Source organism: Choloepus didactylus, chromosome 23 (genome assembly GCF_015220235.1).
Source record: "Choloepus didactylus isolate mChoDid1 chromosome 23, mChoDid1.pri, whole genome shotgun sequence".
NCBI classification, from domain to species: domain Eukaryota; kingdom Metazoa; phylum Chordata; class Mammalia; order Pilosa; family Megalonychidae; genus Choloepus; species Choloepus didactylus.
The window spans coordinates 1,884,396-1,903,444 of record NC_051329.1 but is presented as its reverse complement, the minus strand read 5'-3'; the positions used below and the strand labels follow the sequence as shown (position 1 = coordinate 1,903,444).

The window sequence follows — 19,049 nt, the reverse complement described above, 5'->3', positions numbered from 1 at the left end:
TTCCATCTGCCTTGAAGCCACACGCTGTGGTGCAGGTGCCCAGGCAGTGGTGTTCTCTGACTGATCTTCCCTTATCCAGTGAGCCAAGGTGGGTGCCATTTTCTAATGGATCTGACCTGTCTAGGTAGGGTGACGTTTCTGATCCACACAAAGGCACAGCACTGACATCTGTCACCCTGGCCAGGCGCCCCCAGCATGGGGATGGAACTGGTACCCCCGCAAGGACAGAGGAGCAGGAGGCGGTGCTGAGAGCCGTGGAGTGGAAAGCACGCTTCTCTGAATGCTGGAGCCTCAGGAGGGCTAGACGCTCACATGGCAGCAGCCACACTGAGGGCGACTAAGACGGGCCAAGGACACAGCGGGTCTGCGTCCCTAGTCTCAGCATCCCATGGCTGTCCACTCTGCAGGTGGGCAGCCCAGCCCGGTTGGTAGCTGTCATCCTCTCCTCTCTCGTGGGTGGACTTGGGGAGTCCAGCCCATGGCACCTGAGGAATGAGTGTCACTCCGTCTTGGAGAGCAGCTTCACGCCTTCTGCAACTACCTCCCACCCCTGCCCCAACCCAACCCAACTCAAGGGGCCAACTACTGCTGGAGCCATTTCCTCAGGTCACCTAAAAAACCTCAAGGGATTTTCTAGAAATACAGTAGAATGTCCACGTAAGGCTGTGCTCCATAGGGAACTATTAGGAATAGAAACAGTTGGTGCTAAATAGGTAGAAAATGGCAATTCACGGCTCAATCTCTGGCCTCGCACATCTTCATATTTGGAATTATTCACAATTAGTCCACTGAGTGGAGGCTGGAGAGGAAATAACTAGGAGTCTGGGTAGTAAGGGGCTCAGGGCAGTCTCCTCCACTGCTCCACGGGCTCCGGTGTCACCTCCTCCGCCTAGGAGGAGGATTTCCTGGGCCTCCTGGCTCTCCTACAGAGTTAGCAACACTCTGTATTCCACCCTAACCACTCCCGATGGAAGTTTAGCCTGTTTCCTCTGGTTCTTTGTTTACCTGACAGCAGTAATAGCTTGTCTAAAATCATCTTTTATATGATGAGTTGCATGAAGGGTTTCAAAGGCAATCTGGAAAATAAATGGAAAAAGAATTTAACCTGGGAAAAGACATGCAATCACCCATTAAATAGATTTATTAGCCCTTTATCTTTTCAGGAAAATTCCTACTCAAAGCATTCTCAGGTTATCTTAGATGTGCCTAAAGCTGGTAAAGTTTTGAAAAAAGAACAGGCATCCTTTGTGTGAAAAAAAGGGACTATGTTTCAGTCCTTAATCAAGCATTTCTGCTTTTTTCCAGGAAAGCACATCATATCACCTTCGATGCCACCAAGCCTCCTCGTGACTCCCACAGCAAACACCGTAGTAAGCAGAGGTGTTTTCCTTTGCCCCTCTGGTTGATGCCTTTTTGCTTGGCCTGCACGTCAGGGGAGTTGAAATCTCATTGGACAGTCTGGCCCCTTACTGGAGGTGTAATGTCTGAGGAGCAGTAGTCAACAGAGAAGCCGTGTTCCACACTGACTCTCGGCACCAAGAGCGACTAACGAGAGAACTGTGCCCCCGTTACCTGTCACGCGAGGGAGCCACACCAGCACGACCGCTGGGAGGGAGGGACCCCAAGATCGGTTCCTGGGGTAGTTGGCCTTGATGCTCAGCTTCCCTCTGTGTTCCGTTTCCTCCCCACCCCTGATTTTGGAGTAAAAGATCAATTTGCATAGAAAATGTTCTCTCCTGAAATTAGCGTTTGTTATCAGAGAACTTTTCCTCCTTGGGAACTCTAATGGAACAAGGAATGCACAGCTTCTTGAACCCGTCTGCTTGGGTTCAAATCCCAGTTGTACCACTGATTTTTGCGTGAGCCTCTCTGTGCTTCTTTTTTGCTTCTGTTAAATGAGTACGCATTTCATAAGGAGGTCGTGAGGGTGAAGTAGTAACGTATGTAACGTATTCACAGAAGCGCCTGCTCTGTAGCAAGGGCTGTCATCGTGATTACAGCATAAGCAGCGCAGACCCACAGCAGGACACGGAGAGCTCTGGAGACCGTCTTGGCTTCAGCTCTTAGCAGGAACTCACGCCTCTGATTTCCTTTTAGATGCTGACAGATGCCTACCATCCCATCATAGCCAATCTGACAGAAGAGGAGAAAAGCTTCCAGAGCCCCAGAATTGTACTGCGCTACCTTCAAAACATGTCCCTCAGCTTACCCAATAAATCCCTCTCGGAGGACACCGCACTGAATCTCACCAAGGTAAAGTCATCCTGTTCCTGGGCCGGGCGGGTCAGATCGCAAACCTCCAGCCCACAGCCCGCAGATGGGTTTTGTTTGACCTGAATCTGGACTTTCTACAGCGTGGCCACAGCAGCCAGCTCAGTGCAGCTGGGGTCCCCCTTTAGATGGGACCCGAGCCTGCGCATCACCATCCCCTGCATTTCCCACACCCAGGCACCCACACGGCCCTGCAGGTGTGCAACTGCACCACTCCTCCTGGGCAGTAGGTGGAAGACGGGCAGGGATGGCAGAGTTTGCCACGGGGCCACGGACCACCGTCTGATCACGGGGTGGCCTGATGCTGTGACTTGCATTCTGGTGGCGAGTCCCAAAGGCATCTAGAGCCCTTCGCGAACGTGACGTTTATGCCATTAAAGGGAAGACGCCTTCCAGCCAAGGCAGGGGTGCATTCTGGCTCTGTGGGTTTTACGTTCTCCACGGCGGCCCCTGGACTCTTGGCTGATGGAGAGAGAGCACTTCTGAGACTGGTGCAGCTTGGAGAGACGGCGGGAGGGCTGAGAGCAGGGCCAGGGGAGTTGGATGCGGGCTCACTCCCGGGTGGTGATGGGGTGTGTGGCCCGCGAGTTATTTCGCTGCTCGTCTGGGACACGGAGAGGCTAATGAGGACCACCTCTCTGCCTTATGCCGGGGTGACCTGGGTTCCTGTGTGCTCAGAATCTGGTGCCGGCACAGGGCGAGCCGGGTCAGACTTCACTGTTCTCACTGTTTCCTTGCGAGAGCGAGCCCCGTGTCCATAAACGCCGCCTTCCTGAAGGGGAGGGAGGCCCCACCGGCCCTGGGGCGCAGGCTGGGCCGAGCGAGCTTAGACTTCCCGGGCTCCGGCCAGGCTCGGTGCTGCCGCCCCGGGATGACCCAGCGCCGCCTCCTGCAGACCCGGAGTCTGAAAGCCCCGGGAAGGGAGCGCAGGGAGCCCGGCGACTCCGGGTCGGGCACGCCCGGGCCCCGCTCCACCAGCCCCGGCTCCGTGTGCTCGGTCCGCGGCCGCTACTGTTGAGCCCGTTCCCCGCCCATCAGATGGGAGGATGGCGTCCCCACGTCTCTCCCTCAGGAGGCGTCAAGCTGAAGGCTCAGAGGTCGGTGGTGCCAGGGCAGGAGGGTCTGGGTGGACCTCGCACCCTCTCCCGGCTCTGTTTCCAAATGGCCGCGAGCACCGAGACCCGCAGGCGGGCTCAGGGCGTCCCTCTTTTCCTTAGGGAGGAAGTCTTTCCCGCGGTCTCCTCATTGGTCAGGGCTGGGTCACGTGACCACAGGGACCAATCACTGGTGGAAGAAAGCAGGGTTGGCGGATAGCTCAGACCAATCGGAAGGAGCTGTGGGTGGGGCAGGGCGGCCCGGCTCGATCGCATCCGGGTCCGCCAGGGAAGGGGCGGATATTGGGTGGAAGCCGGAAGTGCCCGCGCCGCCTGCTGGCCGGTTATGAGCGGCGCGGGGCCGTGTGGAAAGCCCTGGGCGAAGCCTGGCACGCGGTGGTACCTCAAAATGCCGGCACTCGCTCCTTACTGTCGACGGAGCTCTGGGGGGTCGCCGTGACAGGCGGCAGCTTGTATGCAGTCGGCACTGAATAACCTCCACTGCTGGCGCCGTCACCGGCCCCTGAACGGCGGGCGTGCAGCGCAAACGACCCCTGGGCTGGCGGACGGGGGCCTTGTTTCCAGCGGGCAGGGAGGGGGCGGCGGGCGGGTGAGACCCCCGGGGCGGGGGCGCCCGGGACGGACCCCGAGGCTGGGGGAGTAGCTGCCGCAGCTGCACCTCGGGGCTCACGGACGCGTCCGCCGCGCGCTTGTCCCGCACCCTCTGTTCAGGCGCTGGGGTGCGGGGCTAACCGGGCCTGTCCCTGCCCTCCCGGAGCGCGCGGCCCGCGGCGTGTCCTCCCCCGGGACGCTGGAGGCGCGGGCCCTGAGGTCTGTGTCCGGCCCTGGGTGGGACTGGAACGCAGGGTCTCTGTGTGCAGGTGGGGGGGGGGGTCCGCCTCAAACCCACCGGCCCGGCTCCCTTATTTGCATGTGGCTAGTTGGAAGGGTCTGTCTCGCACCCAGCACTGTGGCGGCCGTGAGATGTGTGACTTCACAAATGAAAACCATCAGTTCCGCAAGCTGTGCGTAACGGAGAGCGGGCCGTGGAGAGCTGGCAGCAGCCACGGGAAAATGGGCAGTGTGTTTGGTGGGAATGGAATGGGGGGAGAAGCAGAGCGAGAGTCAGCACCGAGCCCAGGCAGGCGAGCACACAAGGCCCGGGCGCATCTCCTCTCTGCCAGGCCAGCCCTGGGACTGGGGATGGGGTCCTGTGTCTGGGAGGTGTGTAGAAAGGCCTCTCCATACCCTTTAAGAGGTGTCTACCCTGGAACAGAATTCAGTGCAGGTCTATGTAGGGAACACCTTCTTACAAGCTTGGTGACTTCCTCTTTCCTGTTGCTCTCTCCATCTCAGCTAAACCCGAGGGTGTCAGACATGCAAACTCAGGTGCCTTCAGGGACAAGTAAAGCAAATGGATGAAGCAGGCCAGACCTGAGCATGAGCAAGGGATGGACTTGGGCCCCTGGAAGGCACTGAGCTCATCCGCAGGGAGCAGCAGCTAGCGGCTCAGACCCACCAGACTTGACCCTTTAGGGTGACCTCTTCTGAGTTTTCAAGGGAAGCCCAAACACCAATTTTTTAAATGGCAAATCTCCCAATTTTTAAAAGTGGGCAGCTATCTAAAAAGCCATTATGTGCAGCAGATTTGGCCTGTGGGCCATCAGCTTGCGAGCTCCACTGTGAACCCAGACTGATGTGCCTGCCCCTGGCTGTCCTGGAGATGAGTCAGGCAGATTTACCCAGAACTCCACTGATCTCTGGGGCTGATTTGGCAGGAAACTTAAGAAATAAAATCTTTGGCATCCATTATCCCTTTTTCCATGATGTCCTTATTTCTCAGCACCACCAAGAGACAGCTGGAAGGAAAATGACAAGGGGTCATCTTTGGTGCTGTCCAGTTATGTCATCTTTAGCCATATGTGGCTCTTAGGCATTGGAATTGTGGCTGGTCCAAGTTGAAATGTGCTGTAGTTGTCACACACTCACACAGTAGATTTCAAACACTTTGTACAAAAAAGAATGTAAAATATCTAATAATTTTCATGTTGATTATGTGTTGAAACGATAATATTTTAGCTCTATTGGGTTAAGTCATATTAATAACATTAGTTTCACCTGTTTTCTTTTTACCTTTTTCATGTGGCTACTAGAAAATTTAAAATGCCAAGTGTAGTTTGTATAATATTTCTGTTGGACAGCACTGTGTTGGGTTAACAGTCAGGAATCTACAGCCCTCAGGCAAATCAGGTGTATTGCCTGTTTTTGTAAATAAAGTTTTATTGAAACACAGTCATGCTTGTTCATTTTTGGAACGTCTTTGGCTGCCTTCACATTGCGTTGGCAGATTTGAGTTGTTGGGACAGAAACCGTTTTGCCCGCAAAGCCTGAAGCGTTTACTGTGACCCTGGGTGAAATAGTTTGTTGATTCCTGGTGTAGATTATACACTCCACCCACCAGACCTCAAGCCCAGTGAGAACATGACTGTTCTTCATTGTTGATGCTTGAGGCCTTTCGTTAAAAATGAAGGAGTGAGGCATTCTGCTGATGTTTTCTTTAACAATTCAGTGTCTAAGAGTGAAAAGAAAGCAGCCTTCTGTGAAGATGACAGTTTGGTGGAAAGATGGGAGATTTAGGTCAGACTGTAGGTTGAATTCTGGTTTCTGTACTAGGAGACAAACATGAAAAGCTTCTAGGAATAACACAAATGAGAGAGACAGACCAGGTGCAAGGCAATGGGGAGTGCTGGGGATGGGGCAGCTGGGGATGGGCGCCTGGAGAGGGAGGTGGCTGCTCTTCAGCTTGGGTCGATTGTGGCCATGTGGGAATGTGGGCTGGGAGCTGTCCAAGCTTCAACTGTTTTCAGAAGAAGCAGGAAGCCCACCTGTTTTCATTTTACATCTCCCAATTTGAAAATGCTGGAAGCTCATTTTGATTTTTTAGAATTTGTAGACCAACTGCAAGGGGCCCCAGTGACTTCTGCTTTGTGGAAAGGTCAGAGCCAAATGCACACATGGTTTAACATCAGCCAGACTTCTCACCCAAGAGAAGCATAGTCAGCAGGTCATAGCCCATCCATCCATCCATCCACACATCCATCCATCCATCATCCATCCATCCATCCGTCCATCGACTCCTGCACTTAGCAGGCCTTACTGAAGGCCTCCCAGCCACAGCTGGGCAGGGTTCCTTCTCACATCTAGGCACTTGTGACTGACTTTACAAGGTTGTCAGAGCAAATAAGATAACATCTAGGCAAGGGCTTTGTAAAATACGTCCTCATATTCTAAAGTGAACTATTTTTGTTCACTAGTGTCTGAAAAACTGAGCCAGTGGCTGGTGGAGACATATTGGGAGATGTGGCAACCACTGGAGGTCTTAAGATTTTGCAGCTTATGGATATATCTAAGCAGTGTCATTTTGTCTGTGTTTAGACCTTCTTGAAAACCGTGGACCAGCTGTTTCTACTGCCCAATTGGAGCGTTGTGTCAGAGGTGAGAGACAAGAAGAATTTGATCTTCCAAATGTATGTACCTTGGGATCCATTTGTCTTCCTAGAAGTGGCATGATGTGGCCCAATTAACATTTATAAAAGGAATGCTGCATCTCTGAGTCCCGATATGAGTGCTCATTTTGCCTGGCCGTACAACCGACAGAAAATGCATCGTGTTCTCTGCGGCCCGAGGATTCTGTGAGCATCAGTGACACGAGTTCCTGTCCTCAAAAAGTCAGCAGAGAAACGCTTGGATTTCCTCGCAAGGAATGTACATTTGGTGGAGGCTTGCTTATTCTTTTAGATAATACATTTTTACCATCACATCATTCTTGAATGGTAATAACAAACCATGTTTGAGGTTTAATCACTGGATTAAGTGAAAAAAGTAGAACACGTGGCACTATGGACTTAATGATTATAAGTGTTAAAAAAGATTTTTTTCTGTACTAATTACTCCAAATAACTAGAAAGACAAATGGAGTAATTTTTTATTTATTTAAAAAAATAACCCTAACTGATTTTACTTACCAAAAAATAAAACAATAAGTATAATGTAGGGAAGTAAGAAAATGCAAATAATAAAGAAATACAGAAAATAAAAATCACTTGAAATCCTAAGGCTGAAAGATAATTGTTAACTCTCTCGTATGTAGCGCTTCTGATCTATTTTTCGATTCCCTCATATATATGTATGTTTTGCAAACATACTGTAAATCTGGTTTAACCTATTTTCCATTAATCATGTCAAGAACATTTTCCAAGGATGTTAAATCATTGAATTAGTCTGGATAAACTAGGCTATGCTGAAGTAACAGATAGACCCCTGAACCTCTGTGGCTTAGCACTGTTTGCTTCTTGCTCGCAAAGTCCAATGGGGGTTGATGGGCCATGGCTCCACCTGGTGATGTGGGGATCCTGGCTCTGTCCACCTGGTGATGCGGGAATCGTGGCTCTGTCTATCTGGTGATGTGGGCACCCTGGCTCTGTCCACCTGGTGATGCTGGGATCCTGGCTCTGTCCACCTGGTGATGTGGGGATCCTGGCTGTCTGCCGTGTGGCTTCCAGGGGCTCTGTGCAAGGCCAGAGAGGGGTGAGAGCACTTTCAACTGCCTTGGCCCTGAGGGGCCCCAGCCAAGCAGAGTGAGAGGAAAGTCCTGATTCTCCTGAACCCTCCGAACACTCAGGGTTTTCAACAGTATTTTCCCATTCGAGAGGCAGAAATGACATCTCGTTCTCTTATCCTTACTGAGATCACCCTAGAGATGAACTTATTTGAACGATTTGGCAAGAGGAGGAAAATAGGGTAATGGATTTAGTACTGGCACCTTGCTAGCTGTCAACAAATGCTTTTGGAAACAAGCAGAGCCCTGCAGAGCTCATGATTGCAGGGGAACTTCCCGTATAAAGCTGCAGCCTGGGAAACCCCTGGAGGACAGCCAGCCAGGACCCCGGGGGGTGGGATTTCTGAATCTTTCTAAATTAGCTTTTTCTGAGTGCTCTGCTGCTAATACCAACCACCGTGAATCTGCTCAATCATAGGCCGACTCTGATCTGCATTAAACAGAACCTGAGAATTAGCCATGCCTGTCAGGACCGCCTGCCAGGATCCAGTCTCCATGTGCTTAAAGGGAGGATGGCGGATTGGTGTCAGGCCATGGGCCCCAAAGAAAATTTTGAAAATTGGCCTCGGTGCTCTGTTTCCCACTCATTCGCTCTCCGGGGGTGTGTGGGTGGGAGGACGCTGAGGGTGCCCAGCAGCAGACAGACGTCCTCTCAGCGCAGGCCGGGGGACAGGGGGTGCGGGCAGAGGAGCCCCCTGAGGGGAGGCGTCCAGTGAGGAGGATGGTCAGTGGGTGAGCACGTGGGCGCTGAGCTCGGAGCCAGGCCCTGAGCTGCTTCAGGACCTATGGACCCGCAGGGACCCCACCTCCTCGGGGACACAGAGTGAGGGAGGAGGGTCTGGGGGGAGAAGGGAGGCGCCAGGAGGTCGAGGGGCCAGAGACGACTTGGGGTGTGGGAACTGCGGAGCGCCCCAGCCCTTCACAGAGAGGAGGGCGGACCTGCTGGGGTCCGGGACCTGCGCCCCCTCCTCACTAAGCAGAAGGGGACACGGAGGGAGGAGACTGGCCGAAGGCCCCTGGTGAGTTAGGAGCAGAGCCAGGATGTGCTCCCCGGCCACGGGCCCTCAGTCACCCCGAGTGTCGGAGCAGGAGCCCGGGAGCTGGCGGCTGGGGTCTGGGGCCGACAGCAGGGGCTGTGTGTGTGCTCGAGGGCCCAGTCAGGTTGTGTGACCCTTCTGTGTTCACCCCGCAACCCTAACCCTAACCCCGTGCGGTTGTGGTGGACAGAGCCAGCCCGGCAGGGCCCTTGGAGGAGAGGCGGGTGCGCAGGGAGCCCGGCCTGGGGTGGCCGCTGTGCACCCGTCTCACGGCTGCGGTCTGCTCCGTCCCCAGGACAAGGCCGCGGTGCTGGGCCTGATCCGCACCATCGACACTGTCCTGGGGCACATCTCCTACAACCTGCAGGCCGCCGGGGCGCCCATCTTCTTCACAGGCTCCTGGCCTGCGGCAGGTAGGTGGTCAGCGGGGCCGGGTGGGCCAGGGGTGGGTACGCCAGGAGGGTGAGGCCGGATCAGCTTCCCGAGTGGGTGCGGGGCAGGGAGGCTGAGCTTCCCCACCACCAGAGCCCCTGCCCCCTGCCCGCCGCACCTCTGCTCTGGAAGCTTCTCTCTCCAAAGCCTCCTTTGCTGCCTGCAGCCGTGCTTGGGAATAACCTGAAGTCTCGGCCTCCCTCTCTGTCTTCCGACACCTGCCCCAGTTCCGAGGCTGAGGGGCCGGGGGCAGGAGTCCTGGCTTTCCTGGCCTGTGGGGTCCCCCAGAGCCCAGGTGCTGTCACTGAGGGGCGAGAGCTGGGGGCTGCGGAGGGGCGGGAGGGCACGCTTGGCCACCTGCTCCCACCTGCCTCTGGCTCTTCATTCTTGAGGTTGTCACTTTCTAAAGGTGATTATGCCTCCCAGGAAGCTTGTTCTGCCAACTATAAAAAGTCGGATGGGGTTTTAACGGCCCAGACCTCCCCAGGCTGTAAGTTTTATTGACTGCAGCTTCCTCCCTGGCTGTTCCCCAGAGTTCTCGGTGGCCCAGGTCCTGCCTGAAGTCAACTCCTCCTGGTTCCGCTTCCCAGCCCAGGGCCACAGCTACATCGAGATCCCGCAGGAGGCCTTCCACAGCCCAGGTGAGTGCTGGGGGCTGTCCATCGGCCCCCTCGTCCGTCCCTGCAGGCTGCCCTCTTCAGGAGCAGCCGGAGAACAATGCAGAGTCCTGGCCCTGCTCCAGCCCTGTGAGCGAAGGCCAGGGCCTGGCAAGCTGCATTGTAAACCCGCTCCTGGGGGATTCCGGCCCATGGCGAAGGACACCCCGTGTCCTCCAAAGCTTCATGGCTCCTTATTGGCCAGATGGGTCCTTCCCAGGGCTGCCTCGGGCCCACTGAGGGCTTGGTTGTCCAGGGACCCCGGGCTTACTCCCGCAGGGCTGAGGCAAGTCCTGTCGTGAGCGTGTGGCAAGGGGTCTCCGGGCATTCTCTTCAACCTGGGGCATCCCAGGCCGGGCGGCTTGTCCACCTTGGCTGCAGGGATGGCCCCTGTGGTGCCTGAGGAGTGGACCCTCCCCGGGGTCTCCCTCCCCACTGGGGGCTGGGGGCTGGGGGCTGAGGGCTGGGGGCTGCAAGTCATCAGATGGGATTCGGGCATTCAGTCTCCCAGCCATGTGGCCTTCCTGGGCTCCACCTTCGGGGTCGGGGAGCAGGCCAGCCCGGCTGCACAGGAACCTGGTGTCCATCTTCTGGGCCATCACCCGTCCCCCAGCAATGGCTCTTCACTTCCCAGCCCTTGGGGGCCCCCTCAGCTCTCTCCCCCACCTTGACAGTGGACCACAGGTGTGCCCGGCTCTGGGGATAGGTGGGGACACAGGCTGGCACTGTGCCCCTACGCATTCAGGGCCCACGGTGGAAACCAGGCGGGAGGCCCAGGGCCACTCTGGGTGCCTGAACCACCGGGCCGTGCCTTGGTTTCTTTATTGGGGAAATGGGGGCAAGAGCGGCACCTGCCTCACGAGGTCACTACGAGAGCTGCTGCTGCTCCGAAAACTCAGCATCCCGCACGCCCACCCCCGCCAACCAGAGGCTCGCTCCCCAGCGTCCTCTGGAAGCTACTGCGGTGAAGTAGCACCAAGTGTGTGATTCCTTCTTCCAAGGCGTCCTATCACAGAGGCCGGTTGGTGGCCACTGCCGCCTGTAAACCCCACACCTCTTTCCTTGCTCGTTTCTGTGAAGCTGTAGAAGCTGTAGGCCGGCCTTGGCCATCTGCCCCCATGGAAGCCCCCTGCTCTCCAAGGGCCGCATTGCCCCCAGGGACTGGCTCTCGCAGGGAGCTGTCGCATCTTTGTGGCTGGGGGGCGGGGAGGGCAAAGCACAGAGGGGTCTCCCGTCACCAGTGGAGCTCGCACTTGGGCTCTGTACTCACCCAGTGCAAGCCTGCCCCTTGTCCTGGCCGTCTTTCCTGGAGGGCTGTCCCAGGCGCTGGGTGCACGGGGGCCGGGCTGGGGGCTCGACACTGGCACAGTGGACGAGTGCTTAACCTGTGCTTCTCCACAGCATGGACCACCGCCGTGGGCCTCCTCTACCGCTCAGTACACTGCTACCTGCACGGCATCCAGCCAGCCGACACCAGGTGGGTCTGGGGGACACGGGGGTGGGGTGGGGGCCGCACGCCTGCCTTGGGTGGCCGATCACTGTGACCCATGCCCCCATCCCACAGCCACACAGTGTGTCAGAGGGCACTCGGTCCCAAACCTCGGGGCTTCACGATGAGGGCGAGGAAATGCAGACTCAGAGGCACTGGATAGGGTTGAGCCGGCTCTGGGGGGCGGAGAGGGTGGTGGTGGGGGCACAGGCTGGGGGACCACATGGACCCCCCCCCCGGAACTACCCTGTGACCTACGTCTGTTACAACTGATGAAGCAATATTACTGTAATTATCCTTATCATTATACTATTAACTGTACTCTGTACTTCACATTAGGGTTCACTGTGTTGTAGAGCTTTATGGTTTTTATAATGTTTTATTCTGTTAACACATACACAACATAAAATTTCTCCTTTTAATCACTTTCAAATATACAGTTCAGTGCTGTTTACTTTTTTAATAAATGCTACCATTACCGCCATCTATTACCAAAGTTCTCATCATCCTAAAAGAGACTCTGTATCCTTTAATCATTAGTCCCCCATCCCTTACCCCATCTCTTACCCCACCTCTGGAATCTAGTTTCTGACTCGATGAATCAAACTATATTTTTCCTCTGTGGCTGGCTTATTTCACTCAACATAAGGTCCTCAAGGTTCATCCATATTGTAGCGTGTATCAGGACTTCATTCCTTTTTACAGCTGAATAATATTCCATTGTATGGACAGACCACATTTTGTTTATCCCTCTGTTGGTCGACGGACACTTGGATTGCTTCCATCTTTTGGCAATCGTAAATAGTGCCTCTGTGAACGTTGGTGTACAACTGTCTGTTCGAGTCCCTGCTTTCAGTTCCTTTGAGTATATACCTAGAAGTGTCGTTGCCAGGTCATATGGTGGTTGTGTGCTTAACTCTCTGAGGAACCACCAAACTGTCTTCCATAGCAGCTGCACCATTTTACATTCCCACCAACAATGAACGAGTCTTTCTGTTTCTCCACATCCTCTCCAGCACCTGTATTTTCCTTTTTTAAAATTTTAGTGGATGTGAAATGGTATCTTGTGGTTTTGATTTGCATTTCCCTAGTGACTGATGATGTCGAGCATCTTTTCATGTTCTTTTTGGCCATTTATATAGTTTCTTTGGGGAAGTGTCTTTTGTCTATTTTTAAAAACTGGGTTGTCTTTTTGTTATTGAGTTATAGGATTTCTTATATATTCTGGATGTTAAGCCCTTATTAGACTTGTGATTTCTAAATATTTTTTTCAATTACATAGGTTGTCTTTTTACTTCCATGGTAAAGTCTTTTGAGGCACACAAAAAAGTTTTTTTTTGAATTTTGATGTGGTCTGTAGAACTATTTTTTTCTTTTGTTGCCGTGCTTTTGGTGTAAAGTCTAAGAAACCACTGCCTAACACATGGACCTGAAGGTGTTTCCCTGTTTTCCTAGGTGTTTTATACTTTTATTTCTTATATTTGGGTTTTTGATTAATTTCGAGTTAATTTTGTACATGGTGGGGTGCAGGAGTCCTCCTTCATTCTTGTGCGTGTGGAAATCCAGTTTTCCCAGCACCATTTATTGAAGAAGCTGTTCTCTCCCCATCAAGTGGACCTGGCATGCTGTAAAAAATCAGTTGGCCGTAGATGTGAGGGTTTATCTGAACTGTCAGTTAGATTCCATTGGTCTATATTGTCTGTCCTTGTGACAGTACCTTGCTTTTTTGATTACAGTAGCTTTATAGTAAGTTTTAAAGTTGGGAAGTGTGAGGTCTCCAACTTCATTCTTCTTTTTAAAGATGGTTTTGGGTATTCGAGGCCCCCTACCCTTCCATATAAATTTGATGATTGGCTTTTCCATGTCTGCAAAGAAAGTTCATGGAATTTTGATTGGGATTGTTTTGAATCTGTAAATTGCTTTGGGTGGAATTGACATTTTAATGATACTTAGTTTTCCAGTCCATGAATATGTAATATCCCTCCACTTTTATTTAGGTCTTCTTTGATTTCTTTTAGCAGTGTTTTGTAGTTTTCTGGGTTAAGTCCTTTACATCCCTTGTTAAATTTATTCCTAGATATTTGATTCTTTTAGTTACTATTGTAAATGGATTTTTTTCTTGCTTACTCTTCAGATGGTTTATAGCTAGGGTATAGAAGCACTAGCTGTAAACAATCTGAAGATCTTCTGCCCTCCCCTTCGATGATTTATTGGTTCTAGTAGCTTTGTTATGGGTTTTTCCACGATTTTCTGTAGATAAAATCATGTGATTTGCAAATAGGGAAAGTTTTATTTCTTCCTTTCCAATTTAGATGTCTTTTATTTTTTAATTTCTTTTTCTTGCCTAATTTCACTTTTACCCTACCTGTATCTTTGACTTTAAGGTGAGTTTCTTGTATACAGCAGATAGTTGGGTCGTGCTTTTTTATCTATTTTGCCAATCTGGTTTTGCCTGGGGAGTTTTATTTACTTAGATTTAAAGTTGCTTCTGATAATGCAGGGCTTTCTGTTGCCATTCTGCTGCTTGGTCTTAGTAAGTCTTACACATTTCCTCTCCCTCAATTGCTCTGTTAATTCCTACTTTCACATTCATTCTATTTTTCGTAGTGTCCCATTTTGAGTCCCTCCTTATTTGCTTCTGAATGTAGTTTTCAGAGACTTTCTTTGGGATCCCCATTGGGGCTTAAGTTCCTCTTTCTAAGCCTGTAACAGTCATGTTTGAGTCGATAGCAGCTTAACTTCAATAACATACACAAACACCGTTCCTATACCACCACCACCACCACTACCATCCCTGTTTCTTGTACTTGTTTCAAATGATATCTTTATACATTTAATGTCCGAAAGCATGGATTTGTCATTCCTTTTTATATATTTGCATTTTAGAACCTGTAAGAAGTAAAAAAGTGAAGTTACATACCAAAAAATACAATACACTATAATGGCATTTATCATTACCCATCTGGTTACATTTACTGCAGGTCTGTATTTCTTTTTGCTGCTTCGACCCGTGTCCAGTGTCCTTTCCTTCCAGTCTGGAGAACACCCTGTAGCACAGCTCTAAGGGCAGGGCTGGTGGTGACGAGCTCCCTCAGCTTTTGTTTATCTGGGAATGTCTTGATCTCTCCCTCATTTTTGAAAGGAATTCTCACTGGATATAAGATTCTTGCCTGGCATTTGTCTTCCTTCAGCACTTTAAGTATTTCTGCCCACTGCCCTCCTGCCTCCATGGTTTTTGGTGAGAAATTGGCACTTAGTCTTGCTAGAACTCCCTTGTACACAACACGTTGCTTTCTCTTGCTGCTCTCAGAACTCTCTCTTTGTCCTTGGCATTGGGCAGTTTGACTCTTACATGTTGGGTGTGGTTCTCTTTGAGTTAGCAACAAGAAGAAAGGCTGAGAAACAGAGAGTGTTAGTTCCCTGTGGCTGATGTAAGAATTCCCCATGCCGAGTGGTTCACAATAGCTGGGATCTGTTCTCTCCCAGATCCAGAGGCCAGAGTCCGAAATCCAGGTGTGGGCAGCTTGCACTCTCCACAGGCTCCAGGGGCTCCTGCCTCTCTGGCCTCTGGTGCCCCAGGTGCTCCATGGCCTGCCCCGTGTCCCCCCACCTCTGCCATGTCTCCAGGCGACTGTCTCCCTCCTGGTCTTAGAATCTCTTAGAAGGACACTTGTCATCGGATTTAACCCCTAACTCCCCACGCCCCATGACCCAGGACAAGCAGAGCCCTTTTCCAGATAAGGCCATGGCCCCAGGTCCCTGGGTGCAGACATGGACATGTCTTTTGGGGCTGGCAGGAGAGTGGTACTGGCCTCTTGGTCCCTGTAGACTGTTGTGTGTCCTTTCACGGTGAGCATTCCACACGCATCCTGTAGGCTTTTGCTTTGACCCCTGACACTTCTGAGCAAAGGAATAATAAGGTTTATTTAGGTCGAAGGAGCCTCTCCAGCTTCCCCCTCTGAAAGGGCTCCGCCGGGTTTTAATCGCGGTGTCTGTGGTGGGAGCGAGGAACTGCTGCCTCCGTTTCGCGACAGCCCCGTGTGCTGGGTGGTGTTCCTGGGAGTGTCGTCTGGTTCTGACGATGGAACCAGGAGGGCGTCAGTTCCATGTGGACTTCTTCCTGTCAGCATTTCATAGCTACGGTCTGGGAACAACTCCGCATGCTTCCTGGAGGCCCACTCCTGTCAGGGAAATGTGCAGAGGCCGGGCTGGGGGTGCTTGCTGGGCGACCCCACTGGCCCTGTCCCTGGAGGGTGTCAGTGAATTCTGCATTAGCCAAGTCTGCAGCCAGCGCCCAGAGACCTGAGCAGGGGGCACGGGGCCCTGGCAGGGAGGGAAGCAGCAGAGGCCGGGGGTCCTGGGCTGGGGCCAGCGAGCCCAGGTGTCGGGCACACGTGTGCGGCGTCTGAGATCCCACTTGCTCACCTGTACACCAGGTCAGTGCCAGTCGGGTCAGCCTCGCTCCTCCTTCAGGTTATAAGGGGCAGGAAACCCAACCCAGGGCACCTCAAGCAAAGGGGACACTAGCACGTGCGGAGAGACTCATGGGCCTGCTGCTTCAGGAGCAGCTCGATCCAGGGCCCAGTGGATCCCTCAGCTCTGCCTCCTCAAGTGGCTCCCTTCCTGCAGGGTCCCTCCTCTCAGGATCCCCAGCTGCCCTGGGGGCCATGACCTTCAGGGCTGACCTCTGGCGTCTTCCTGAGGTCAAGGCAGACGTCTGACCTAGGACGTCTCACTGGAGCGGACTGGATCCCGTGCTGGTCCCAGTGAAGTCACTGTGGCCTGAGGAAAGCAGCGCACAGACTGATTCAGACCTGGAGACAGGGCTTCTCCTGAGCCAGGGATGGGGTCACCTCAAAGCGGGGGCACCGAGGGGCTTGATCAGGAAGAGAGTGGACAGACACGAGGCAGAAAGCAGCAGACGCCCACCCCACCGTTACTTATCACACCGCTTTGTGATTAGGGAAATGAAAGCTCTGAGAGGGTGAGGGAGCCGCCCGGGGGCAGGGCAGCTGCTGGGCTCCCCTGCCAGGTGAGTGGTTCACCTGGTGGTCACTGGCCACCCTGGCATCGCCCCCTCTCCAAGATTGCAGACTCCTTTCACGTCACCTGCAGCTGGTGCCAGCCTTGAAGAGAGCAGGTCCTGAAATGCAGAATTCAAAATTCCATCCAAAAACTAGTTCCCTCTCAAAGTTGCGGGTTTAACATTGGACTCTAAACCCAGGTTCTCGCTGAATGCCCCCACCTTTTTCCATTTTGTAATCATTTCTCTTTACTTCCAAGGATTGCTGAGGCAGCGAATTACGAAAAGTGCTTGATGTCGGCAGCCAGTTACCTCATTTCCCTGGAGGTGTCACCCCCGCCCACGCTGTCCCCGAATCTGTCGGGCTCTCCACTGGTCACCATCCGTCTCGAGCACAGATTGGTGAGTCCTGGGAGCCCACCCTCGTTTCTGTTCTTTGATTGACTTTGCATTGTAGAATACTCGATTTGTGGTCATGTGAAGAATCCTAGACAGTGTTGGTGCTGGCCAAAGTTGACATTTTTCTCTCCCTAGAGCTCCTTTTCCTGCATCTCTGGTTTTTGGATGTGGTGGGAAAGCCCCTCAGGGGGCACTCAGGGTTGGCACGAGGATCAGCGTCCGGAAAAGCGATCTGAGGCCACGTGTAACTGTCGTAGATGTGTGCTCAGCCATCACAGATATTCTCTGACTTTAAATTAGTGCATTGTGGTGGGTAGATTAGCCAATTCTCAGTTATTTTGCATAATAACTGTTAGCAAGATGGAGAAATAGGTTCCATCTGAGAGAAACACTTCGAGTTTTGCGTGATGAGCTACCCATCCGGATGCACCGCACCTTGAATCCTCTCTGCGTTTAATCCGTCTTCCTCGGGGCATCAGGATGACCGAGGCGTCAGGACTCTGCTGCTCTCCTCAAAAACCGAAGTTCCCGTCTGCCTGGTTTGTGTCCTGACACGGTGTTGATGCCGAATGGTCGTGATAGCAGCAGGGGGTGGTTGAAATGTTAATGAAATGTTTGTTGACTTCAAGGTTGTGATTTTTCATGGAAATTGTTCAAGAACTCAATGTATTTTTGGTAGCCTGAAGTAATATTCAAGAAGTGTCTCAGCAGGATTTTCTGTTAGGTTCCGTTTCATTCTGTTCTACTCTTCCACCAATTGAAGGCCTGTCGTGTGCCAGGAGCTAGGCCAGGAGCCTCTTCTGTCCTTCCACGTGTAACTGTTATTATTTTTATTATAAACTTTGTTTTCAGAGAAGTTCAGGTTTACAGGAGAATTGCACAAAGTGCCGGGGGTCCCCATTTGCCAACGTCCCCTGTGGTTCCCCCATCTGAACATCTTGCATTTCTGTGGGACATTTGTTACCATTGATAAACCAATACTGATGTGTTCCTGCTGCCCTGTGGGTTTCAACGTGTGCGTGGGTCAGGCACCCCCAGCTCAGCATCACGCAGAGCAGCTTCCCTGCCCTGAAGTCCCCTGGGCTGCACCTCCTCGTCCCACCCGCTTCTCCTGGACCCCTGGCAACCACTCATCCTTTCTCTGGTCCTGTAGTTTTCCTTTTTCCAGAATGGCCTCTAGTTGGGGTCCTACTGTATGGAGCCTTTTCAGATGGCTCCTTCCACTTCCCAGCATGCATTTACGCCTCCTCTGCGTCTTTCTGTGGCTTGAGAGCTCATTTCTTCCTATTTCTGAATATTCCATTATGTGTATATACCACAGCCTGTTTATCCGTTCAGCTGTGGAAGGGCATCGTGTTTGCTTCCAGTATTTGGCGAACACGAATGAAGCTTCCATAAACATTTGTGTGCAGGGTTCTGCGCGGATCTCAGTTTTAAACTCCCCCGGGTGAATACCTGGGGGTGGGACTGCTGGCTCACATGGTAAGCTGATGTTCAGCTTTGTGAGAAATTGCCAAACCACCTTCCGAAGTGGCTGCACCGCTCTGCTCCCCTCCGCCTCCAGCCATGAGTGAGAGCTCCAGTCGCTCCCCGTCCCCACCAGCCTTTGGTGTGGTCGGTTTTGTGAATTTTAGCCGTGCTGATAGGTGGGTAGTGCTAGCTCATTGTGGTTTAAATTTGCATTCCCCAATGACGTATGATATCGAGCATCTTTTCATATGCCTGTTTGCCATCTGCTTGTCTTTGGTGAGAGGTCTGTCACGTGGTTGCATTTTCATCCCCGCCTCAAGGGAGACCACGCTCTGGATTGCTGAGTGGGGGTGAGGAGAGCTGAGCCGCCGACGGGCACAACCCCCATAGGAACCCCCATAGGAACCCGCTCCCCCAGCACCCAGGGTACCAAGCAGGTGCGCACCAGGGGACAGAATTGGCCCAACTTTCCTTTCTCCATCTTTACAATTCCACAGGTATCTCTCCTGCCCTCTCCTCGACGCCTGCTTTGCCTGGGAGAGAAGTGCTCTTTCCCTGCC

At 52.6% G+C, this 19,049-nt stretch overlaps 1 protein-coding gene across 1 annotated transcript in view; it reads left to right on the top strand.

Moving 5' to 3' along the window:
* ADGRD1 (adhesion G protein-coupled receptor D1) overlaps positions 1 to 19,049 on the top strand; it is a 168,973-nt gene that overhangs the window by 41,303 nt on the left and 108,621 nt on the right. The window contains exons 10-16 of the mRNA XM_037817221.1: positions 1,306 to 1,370; positions 2,098 to 2,253; positions 6,801 to 6,860; positions 9,316 to 9,433; positions 9,986 to 10,093; positions 11,510 to 11,585; positions 16,881 to 17,022. Of these exons, the coding sequence (XP_037673149.1) occupies positions 1,306 to 1,370; positions 2,098 to 2,253; positions 6,801 to 6,860; positions 9,316 to 9,433; positions 9,986 to 10,093; positions 11,510 to 11,585; positions 16,881 to 17,022 (725 nt within the window). The remainder of the gene's footprint in view (positions 1 to 1,305; positions 1,371 to 2,097; positions 2,254 to 6,800; positions 6,861 to 9,315; positions 9,434 to 9,985; positions 10,094 to 11,509; positions 11,586 to 16,880; positions 17,023 to 19,049) is intronic.